General features: G+C 58.8%; 1 protein-coding gene and 1 non-coding gene across 2 annotated transcripts; both read right to left on the reverse strand.

Annotated features, from left to right (window-relative positions):
* Positions 1-35: 35 nt before the first annotated feature.
* EEF2 (eukaryotic translation elongation factor 2) lies at positions 36-8,816 on the reverse strand. The gene is made up of 15 exons (XM_048287900.1): positions 8,698-8,816; positions 7,869-8,083; positions 6,955-7,136; positions 6,658-6,869; positions 5,764-5,942; positions 5,407-5,512; positions 5,019-5,132; positions 4,733-4,871; positions 3,896-4,091; positions 3,481-3,739; positions 3,117-3,224; positions 2,680-3,033; positions 1,649-1,831; positions 1,438-1,570; positions 36-706 (listed from the first exon to the last, which is right to left on the reverse strand). The coding sequence occupies exons 1-15, from the start codon at positions 8,698-8,700 to the stop codon at positions 513-515; spliced, it is 2,577 nt and encodes an 858-aa protein (XP_048143857.1). The 5' UTR covers positions 8,701-8,816; the 3' UTR covers positions 36-512.
* On the reverse strand, positions 5,281-5,349 carry LOC125318034. Its single transcript, XR_007200258.1, has one exon. It is a non-coding gene; the product is annotated as a small nucleolar RNA SNORD37 (small nucleolar RNA).
* Positions 8,817-9,836: the final 1,020 nt, after the last annotated feature.

Raw genomic sequence — 9,836 nt, forward strand, 5'->3', positions numbered from 1 at the left:
CCCTCGTCCTTCAAACCACCCTAAAAAAAAGTCGCTTTTCGTCACCATTTATCCAATTTTTATTAATTCCAGTGGCACTAATACAGGCGGCGATGGGCACGACGGACAGTCACGCTGCAGATAAGGCATCCTCACCCCCTCTGTGTCTCTCTCTCTCTCTGTCTCCCCGTTTTCCTCATCCTCCTGTTCCCCCCCACCCCCACTCTGGGCCATTCTGCAGCAGTATTTTTTTTTTTTTTGAAGTCAAATAAATACAGAATTGGGCAGATCTAGTGGAAATGTTTTAGTTACAATGGCAAAGATGAGTCATGTGCAACACAGAAACCTATAAGGCTTTTTTTTTTTTTTCTTTTTTTTTTGTCATTTGTTTTCCATATTTGAAGTTCTCAAAATCGCTATGAAACCCATTAATTAACAAGATGGTGGTCACGGGCGTCTAACCCTCTCCGCATGGGTGATAACGCTAATTAATTCAATTTTTCCTGTTCTCCCAGAGAGTTCCATGAGTTTCATTAGAGTTTGTCCAGGAAGTTGTCGAGGGCAGGGATGCCTTCCTTCAGCCCTTTGCGTTTGCGGGTCTCGGCCACCACCTGGCAGGGTCGGCTGGCGCTGTCGAAGGGGTCCCCGGGCAGGATCTGCCAGTGGTCGAAGACGCACTGGGGGAAAGCCTGGCCCCCCGTGTTGGACCTCAAATCTGCTGTGAAACCTGGGAGGAACACAAGAGAAAAGGTGAGGTGGGATGGGAATGGTCATAGTTCGATGTCACTTCCATGGATAGACCAGAGGAACCCAAAGCAGCTCCCAAAAACCTCCCGAGATTCCAACCAGTGTGAGGTGGGGATGGAAAAAAGGCTCCAGAAGACCTTAGAGCCCCTTGCAGGGCCTAAAGGGGCTCCAAGAGAGCTGGAGAGTGACTTGGGACAAGGCACGGAGGAACAGGACACAGGGAATGGCTCCCAGTGCCAGAGGGCAGGGCTGGATGGGATATTGGGAAGGAATTGCTGGCTGGGAGGGTGGCGAGGCCCTGGCACAGGGTGCCCTAGATCCCTGGAAGTGTCCAAGGCCACCCGGGGATCGTGGAAGGTGTCCCTGCCCATGGAAGGACGTGGAACTGGAAGACCTTGCAAAGTCTCCCATGCAAAATAATCTGCAACCTTGGTCTCCTCTCCCAAGCAACAAGTGAGAGGACCAGAGGAAACACCCATAAATTGTCCCAGGGGAGGGCTGGAGATTAGGAAAAGTTTCTTCTCCAGAAGGGTGGCCAAGCCCAGGCACAGCTGCCCGAGGCAGTGTCAGAGTCCCCATCCCTGGAGGGATTTCAAAGCCATGAGGATGTGGGGACATGGTTTGGTGCCGGGTGAACAGCTGAACTCAAGATCTCCTGAGCTCCTTCCCAACGCTCTCCCTTCTCCCTCCCAGGCTGGCTCCAGGACTCACCGAAGGACTCATTGACAGGCAGGTAGGCCTTGACCACGAACATGGGGGTCCCAGCCACCTGGGTCTCCTCAAACACGTGGCCACGCTTCCTGTTGAGCACCCCGTAGATGCCTCCGACCACCTGCTCCGGGCACTACAGGAGGGAGAGGAGTCAGGACTGCACACCCACCTCTGTCCCCCCCACCCCTGCGGGCTGGCAGGGGCTCCTCACCTGGATCTCCACCAGGTAGATGGGCTCCATGAGGCGAGGCTGGGCGGTGAGCACGCAGGCGTAGAGGCAGCGCCGGGCCGTGGGGATGATCTGGCCGCCGCCGCGGTGGATGGCGTCGGCGTGCAGGGTCACGTCGTGCACGTCGAAGCGCACGGCGCGCATGTTCTCCTCACACAGCACCCCCTGCGAGGGCACAGAGGGGGTCAGACACCACCAGCCCAGGGCAGGCAGCATTCCCACACCAGGGTGCTGCTCCCCGGGCTCATAGGAGCTCCATGGAAGCAGTTCCTAGAGCACCAAGGAGCTGCTTGGCCACTCCACCTCCTTGCTGAGGGATGAACCTTCAAACCTACAAAGGCTGGACTTGTGGAAGTCTTTCCCAACCTAAGGGTTCTGGGGAGCACCAGCTCCCACCTCTGGGCCACCACTGCAGCACCCTCATGATCAGCTCTGAGGTCCGAGCCACACGAGCTGACACCCATTGATGGTGCTGAAACCCAAATATTTGGCCAGGGAAAACAGGTTTTTTGTCCCAGTAATGTCAAAGAAGTTGTTGGCTTGGAATCTCCTTCAGACCGAAAGTAGTACACAGGAGAATTAATCCTTCCTGTTGCTGTTCCCAGTCTGTCATCTTATCCTGCAGTCCTCTCCTGTCTAACCCTGAAAAATAATTGCTACGTAAGGCCAGATCTCTGTCAAGACTCTCAGAGCACCTTTCCCTCTGATGCCAGTTGTGCTCTTCACCTGGACTGTTCCTGCCTCAGAGATGCTGCATTTTGCTCCATGAGAAGCACAAAAGCCACAAAGTTCAGTTCATGGTACTACGATGGGTTTCTCTGCAATGCTGGGAGAAACCTTTGAGGCTGAGTGTGCCTGAACTGCTACAAGACCTTCACTCCAGCTGCCACCAAGTTTTGTTTAACCTACAAGATGCTGAACTACAAATTTTTTGCAGCGTGACCGTTTTTCCAAACGAACAGGAGGATGAGCAGAGCCACGGGCACCACCCAAACCAAGACCCCAGTCCTCACCTCCTTGGTGGCCCACTGGAAGCCAGCCACCACGCTGTCCTTGATCTCGTTGAGGTACTGCACTCCCTTGGTGATGTCGGTGAGGATGTTGGGGCCGGTGCCGTCGGGCCCGAAGCACCAGATTTTCCTGGCCTCGGTGACGTCCCACTCGTACTTCTCGGCCAGGTACCGCGCCCGCTGCTTCAGCTCCTGCCGGGCCGACACCTCGCCCTTGTCGATGTCCTCAGCCAGGCCATCGGGGAAGGGCCGGGCCTTCATGTACAGCCGGTTGTGTTTGTTGGGGGACTTGGAAAGGCACATCACGTTGGACTCCTCGCTGACCGTCTCGCGGTAGGACACCACAGGATCCGATTTCTGCGGGGACAGAGAGGGGCTGTGAGGCACCAAACCCCAGCCAAACCCCCACGCCGAGCTCAGCGACCACTCAGCCTCTCTACCTTAATGGGGATGCAAGCGTGGTCCTCCTCCAGGTCCTTGAGGCAGATCTCCAGGTGCAGCTCCCCGGCGCCAGCGATGATGTGCTCCCCAGACTCCTCAATGATGCACTGGGAACACCAGGAACAGCGGGTGAGGCTTCGGAATGAGCCACAGCCAGAAACATCAGCAACTCTCTGTGTTGTGTCTGACCCACAGAGCTCCTTCCAGATGCTCTTCCCACTGATCTGGGGGTGTCACAGCACCAACCCAGGGTGCAAGGCAGCACTTTGGCAGGGCTGGGACCAACACTCAACTCAAGGCTTTGCCAGGACTGGAGGCAGCGGGCCCAGCACTTGTCCCCCTGGATCCATTCTGGCCACTCACCTGCACCATGGGGTCAGACTTGGCCAGGCGCTTCAGCCCCTCCACCAGCTTGGGCAGGTCGGCCGGGTTCTTGGCCTCCACGGCCACGCGCACCACGGGGCTGACGCTGAACTTCATGACCCTCATGTTGTGGGCGTGCTCGAAGGTGGTGATGGTTCCAGTCTTCACAAGGAACTGGTCCACGCCGACCAGCCCCACGATGTTTCCACAAGGCACGTCCTCGATGGGCTCCACGTAGCGGCCCATCATGAGAATGGTCCTAAAGGGAAAGGTGGGTTAGCGAGGTTGGGAAGGGGAGCAGATCCCACTCAGCAGAGACTTGCAGCCCATAACCAAGCACACTGACAGGCCTCAGACACAAAAGAAGTCCTAAGACAGCACCACAACCCCAAAGCACACCCCAGCCAGGACATACCTTTGAATTGGCTTCAGGTACAGATCCTCCTTCTTGCCAGGTGTGTAGTTTGGTCCCATGATTCTGACTTTCAAGCCAGTTGAGACGAGACCAGAGAAGACACGGCCGAAAGCGTAGAAACGTCCCTTGTCGGAGGTTGGCACCATTTTGGAGATGTACATCATCAGGGGGCCTTTGGGGTCACAGTTCTTAATGCCTGGGAGGGGGAGAGAGAGACACCAGCTTAGCCCAGAGTTACTGATGTATCTGGCACCAACCCCAAAACCCCCACATGGGACCTGCACCCACTGTCCCAGCCCAAGGGCTTCTGTCTAGACAAGAAGAAATGGAGAATGCCTTCCCACTGCCAGAGGGCAGGGATGGATAGGAGATTGGGAAGGAATTGTTCCCTGGGAGGGTGGGCAGGCCCTGGCACAGGGTGCCCAGAGCAGCTGGGGCTGCCCCTGGATCCCTGGAAGCGCCCAAGGCCAGGCTGGACATTGGGGCTTGGAGCAGCCTGGGACAGTGGGAGGTGCCCCTGCCATGGCAGGGGATGGGGCTGGATGACTCTCAAGATCCCTTCCAACCCCACCTGTTCTGTGATACAATGGAAGATCACACCACCAAGAGATGTTTTCAATAAATCCAGGCTCAGCTGAACCCTCTGGCTACTCTCAGGTTACTCAGCCAGTTCAGTCCTCCAGAACAGAGCTGTGAGCCACTAAACCTGTTTGGCCCATGCTATAAAAGCTACAGACTCAAGAATTCCAGACACTCTTGAGTCATTCACGTGGACAACAAGCCAGTTAGAAGTCTGCTGGAGCTGAGGCCTGGCTGCAAAGCAGCAACTCATCCTACCTATGGCAGCCTCATCGTCAGGGGGGCCCTCGTAGAGCAGCTCGCAGCGATACTTCTGGGCTGTGACGGGGGAAGGCAGGTGGATGGTGATCATCTGCAGCAGGGCATCTCCAGCTGGCAGCCACCGCCTCATCACGGCCTGGGCAGAGCAGCAGGACCCAGTCAGAGTGTTCACAGCGGGGATTCACCTCCCCGTCCTTCCCCACCTCCCAAGTGGGTTGATGGTGACACAACTGGAGCAGCACAACTGCTCAGCTGCTCCCCAAAGGACTCAGACCAGCCTCACCTTCAGCAGGGGTTTGCCCTCCTTGTCCTTGTCCTCACTGTCCAGCTTGATGTCCAGTTTCTCAATCAGTTTAGCCGCCTCTTCCTTCTTGAAGTTCATGATTGCATCGAAAACCTGCAACAAGAGCAGCCGTTGGCAGCGCTGCCGTGACCCGGTTTGGATCTGCAGCGGCACCGCTGCGCCTGCAGAGAATTCCTGTTCCTCCTCAGCGCCCAGCCTCCCTCCAGCAGACACAGCCCATCTGTCCCAGGGTACCCAGATGTGTCAGACAGCTGAATTTCTTCAATCAAACAAGTCAGGTCAAAGTGAAGAAATTTTCCATCATCACGCACGGAACGGATGCGGAGAGCGGGAGGCGCCGGCCAGGGAGGAACCCTGAGGAACTCACCTTGAAGATGGGGTCAAGGATGAGCTGGCAGAAGGTCCTGGGCAGTTTCTTTCCATCAGGGCTGGTGGCAGATTTGCTGAACTTGCCGGTAGCAGGGTCAAAGTATCTGCAGAGAGAAGGAAATCAGACAACTGTCCATGCTTAGGTCAGCTACAGACACATGGCTTGTTCTGCCTGCTCAGGAAGAGGCATTCCTTGCCTTCCCCCTCATCCACGTTTCCAGCACTACCAAAATGTTCTTAACTCCTGTTAAATCAGGCACAACCACACCCTCCCCCTTCACCCACCCTCTGCAGTGTCAGGCTGCAGCCACGCAGAGCTGATCTGGAATTCCAGTCACCACCATTCCCTCCTCACCTGTCTCCCCACAGCTTCTTCATCATGTCCTCAACTTTCTTGGCACGCTCGGCTGGGCTGAGCTGGGCATCCCCCTTGGCAGCAAACTTTGCCACGTACATCTCAGCAAACTGCTTCAGGGTGAAGGCCCAGCCGTGCAGGCCCGAGCCGAAGCCCACGGTCCCGAGCACCGGGTCAATCTGAGAGGGAACAGCAGAGCTGGGTCAGAGGAACAGCTCTGAGTCCATTCCATCCCAAAAACACTCCAGTAGAAAGAGTCTTGGACACTGGGACTCTCAAGCAGTTCTGTCCCACTGACCACCTCTGAGGTCCGGGACAGGCACCATTTTAGCTTTGCACCACAGAACTGGGCTGGTTTTCCTCCACTCCCACCAGGTGTGTGCTCAAACAGCTTAGATCCACGTGCAGGCAGGATTCTCATCCTTCCCAGGAGGATCGGGAAGGCATGGACACCTCCAGCATGCAAGGATACATCAAAAGCTTCTTCTCAGAACCTGTGCCCACAGCCCTGCTCCCTTCCCAGGAACCCAGCAGGAGCAGAGCAGGTGGGAAGGGACCTTAAAGCCCATCTCATTCCACCCCCTTCCACTATCCCAGGTTGATCCAAGCCCCGTCCAGGTTGATCCAAGCCCCGTCCAACCTGGCCTTGGACACTTCCAGGGATTGGGCAGCCACAGCTGCTCTGGGCAACAATCCCAGCCTTTATTTGCTCAGGCCTTGAACAAGAGCTTTGGGAGGGGAGCCAGCGAGAGCCCCAAGCCCAGGGAGTTCAGGCACCTTTGAGATTCCCCCTTCACTTCTCCGCCTGGGATAAGGAATGATCACTGAGGAGGGAACTGCTCCCTCTCACCATGGTGGCTCATTCCAAGCCCAGCGCTCAGAGCCACCCCTCACCATGATGTTGCCCATGGGGCCGCTTTCTCCCTCTCCGTAGGTGGAGATGATGACGTTGACGTTCTCCACGATGCGCTGGAAGGTCTGGTACAGCTCTTCTGGCTCCAGCTGCAGCTCCAGCAGCGCCCGGTCCATCTTGTTCATCATCAGCACGGGCTTGATCCTCTCGGCGATGGCCTGACGCAGCACAGTCTCTGTCTGCACGCACACGCCTGCCAAACACAGGGAATTAGTGGGGAATTAGTTATGCTCCTCTCCAAATTCCCCCAAAACTGCTCCAGCTGCAGAAAACCTTACCAGAGACACAGTCCACAACGACCAGGGCACCGTCAGTGACCCGCAGAGCTGCAGTGACCTCTGAGGAGAAGTCCACGTGCCCAGGGGAGTCAATGAGGTTGATCAAGAAACCAGAACCATCCTTGCTCTGCTTGATGAAGGCCAAGTCGTTCTCAGAGAGTTCATAAAACAGAGAAATAGCTCTGAAATACAGAAGGAACTATTAGAATTATGATCTGGGTTAATCCTCCCTAAAGCTCAGAAACATTCTGCCCCACACAAACAGCTGCCACCACTGGATGTGGCACCCAGTGCTCTGCTCTGGTTCACAAGGTGGTGACTGGTAACAGGTTGGAGTCGATGACCTTGGAGATCTTTTCCCACCTAAATGCTGGGCTCCAGGATTTCCTGAAGTGTACTCGTGGGAGACCAATGTGGGAGATAACAGAAGCACAGGCTACAATCTGCCCTTCCTAAACCATGACATCCTCCAGCATCCCAACCTCCTCCAACTCTCTGCAGTTCTCAAGCACCCAAAGAGGGTTCCATTCCCAAATGAAGGATTTAGGGTTTTTCTACTAATCCCATCTATGTTCTCCACCCCTTTTCAGGACCCTCAGGATCCTCACAGCCACCAGATACATCCCCAGAGATGCTCCCAAGAGTCTCCACACCACATCCACAGGACATCCAACAATCCTGGTGCTAAACTGGGAGGGGGAAGCTGCTGCTTCCCCAGTGCCCACCAAGGAATTGCTCAGTGGCTGAGCAGAAGCCAACCAACACTTGGTGCATCATTCAAGACCCTCAGGAGCACGAGATGAGCTTCTGGACTAGAGCAGAGCCCTACAGCGTCTTCTTCCACCTCCTGGATGAGTCAAACTCCCCAGAGCTCAGCTCAGGGAACACCAGGAGCCTGAAGGGAGGGCACTCACGTGGATTTGATGGTGATGCACCGTTCCTGCTCGTCCTTGCGGGTGTCGGTGAACCGGGTCTCCCCGGCACGTGCCGAGGCAATGATGCCGGCCTTGCATACCAGGGAATCCGTCAGCGTGGATTTGCCGTGGTCCACGTGGGCGATCACGGACATGTTCCTGATGTTGGCCTTTTTGTCCATGATGGCCCGTATCTGGTCTACTGTGAAGTTCACCTTGAGGGAGGAGATGAGGGGGACTCAGTGTGTACGGAAACAGCTCTGGCAATTCCAAGGAATCCCAATCTCCCATAAATATCTGCCATGGCCACGGTGACACCAACTTTGCCTGGGTGACAACACAGCCCGCAGCAAAGGCACCGCAGCGGGGCTGCGGCACCAACCCCTCCCTGCCCCAGTGTCCCCCAAGCCGCGGTGTCAGCGGGTGCTGGGCGCAAAACGTCCCCAAAACCGAGCCCGGGCAGGTGCCGGTGACAGTGACAGCCCAGACCGCAGCGTTACATAAGGCACGACCGGCACCGCAGCGCCCCGTCCCCGGCGCCACCACCGCGCTGCCACATCAGCGCGACCGCTCCAGCGCCCCGCGGGGCAGCGGCAGCCCCGGCACCGACACCGGCGGCTCCTGCCGGCGCCGGGGGTGACACGGCCGCCCGGGCCGGCCCCCTCCCGCCGCCCCACCCTCTCCCCGCAGCCGCGGCCCAGCCCGGCAGCACAGGCCGCAGCCGCCGCCGTGGGATCCGCAGCGCTCGCGGAACCGCCATCCCCGGCGATACAGGAAGCGCGACGGCCGCTCATCCCCCCGGGAGCGGCGGCGGCCAGCAGGAGCTCACCATGGTGGCGGATGGCGGCGGATGCTGCGGGGCGGGGGGGTCGCGGCAATGGCGGTGGCTCGGCCCTGTCTCGGCCCTGTCTCGCTGGCGAGCGCAGAGCGGGCGGAAGAGAGCGCTGACGTCAGCCGGTGCCCTCTTATAGGGCGGCACCGCCGGGGGGCAGGGCCTGCGCCGAGCGCGTGCGCGGCCGCGCCGCTCTATCCGGCGGACTCTATGGTCGGGAGGCTGTTCCGCCTCGCCGACCACGTGCGTGTCACCGCGGCCGCACCGGGACTACAGCGGGGCGACACCGGGGGAACAGCGACCGGGCTGCAGCGAGGGGAACGTCCGCCCGTCCCGCTGCCGGTGTGGGAACCGGCCCGGGGCACCGGGGTCGGTGAGGCCGCCCTCGGAGCGGTGAGAGCCCCGCCGCCGGTGTCACCGAGCGGCAGGCGAGCACGAGGGCTCGGCCAAAGGGAGAAGGCGGTAGGGCTGAGCCCGGTGTCAGCGTCGGTGGCAGGCACCGGTCCCGGGCACCGGTGGGTCCGGCCCGCCCCGCCCCGGTCCCGCAGGGTGCCCGCACTGCGCACGCTCCGCGCGCACCGGGGGTACCGGTGCTGCAGCGCCCCCTGCGGGCGGGGAGGAGCGCGGAGGCACCGGGACCGAGCGGGGGGACCCGCGGGACCGGCACCGGCCTGACCCCCCCGCCGGGCAGGGGCTGTCACGGAGCCGCAGGGCTCGGGCTCCGAGCCGTCGCCGTGCGCCCTCGTCGGCGTTAAAGCTCACAAAAATCATGGAGTCATGGAATGCTCTGGGTGGGAAGGGACGTGAAGGAACATCCAGTGCCACCCTGCCAGGCAGGGACACCTCCCACTGTCCCAGGCTGTTCCCAGCCCCAGTGTCCAGCCTGGCCTTGGACACTGCCAGGGATCCAGGGGCAGCCCCAGCTGCTCTGGGCACCCTGTGCCAGGGCCTGCCCACCCTCCCAGGGAACAATTCCTGCCCAATATCCCATCCAGCCCTGCCCTCTGGCACTGGGAAGCCATTCCCTGTGTCCTGTCCCTCCGTCCTGTGTCCCAAGCCTCTCTCCATATTTCTTGTCAGCCCCTTCAGGCCCACAAATAAGTCACCCCAAAACTGCTCCAGGCTGAACAACCCCA

Source organism: Corvus hawaiiensis, chromosome 28, assembly GCF_020740725.1.
Source record: "Corvus hawaiiensis isolate bCorHaw1 chromosome 28, bCorHaw1.pri.cur, whole genome shotgun sequence".
Classification (NCBI taxonomy): domain Eukaryota; kingdom Metazoa; phylum Chordata; class Aves; order Passeriformes; family Corvidae; genus Corvus; species Corvus hawaiiensis.

Coding starts and splice junctions, on each gene's coding strand:
- EEF2 (XM_048287900.1), bottom strand. Junction 5,133..5,406: donor TCCTTGACCCCATCTTCAAG/GTGAGTTCCTCA, acceptor CTCTTGTTGCAG/GTTTTCGATGCAATCATGAA. Junction 3,034..3,116: donor ACGCTTGCATCCCCATTAAG/GTAGAGAGGCTG, acceptor CTGTCCCCGCAG/AAATCGGATCCTGTGGTGTC.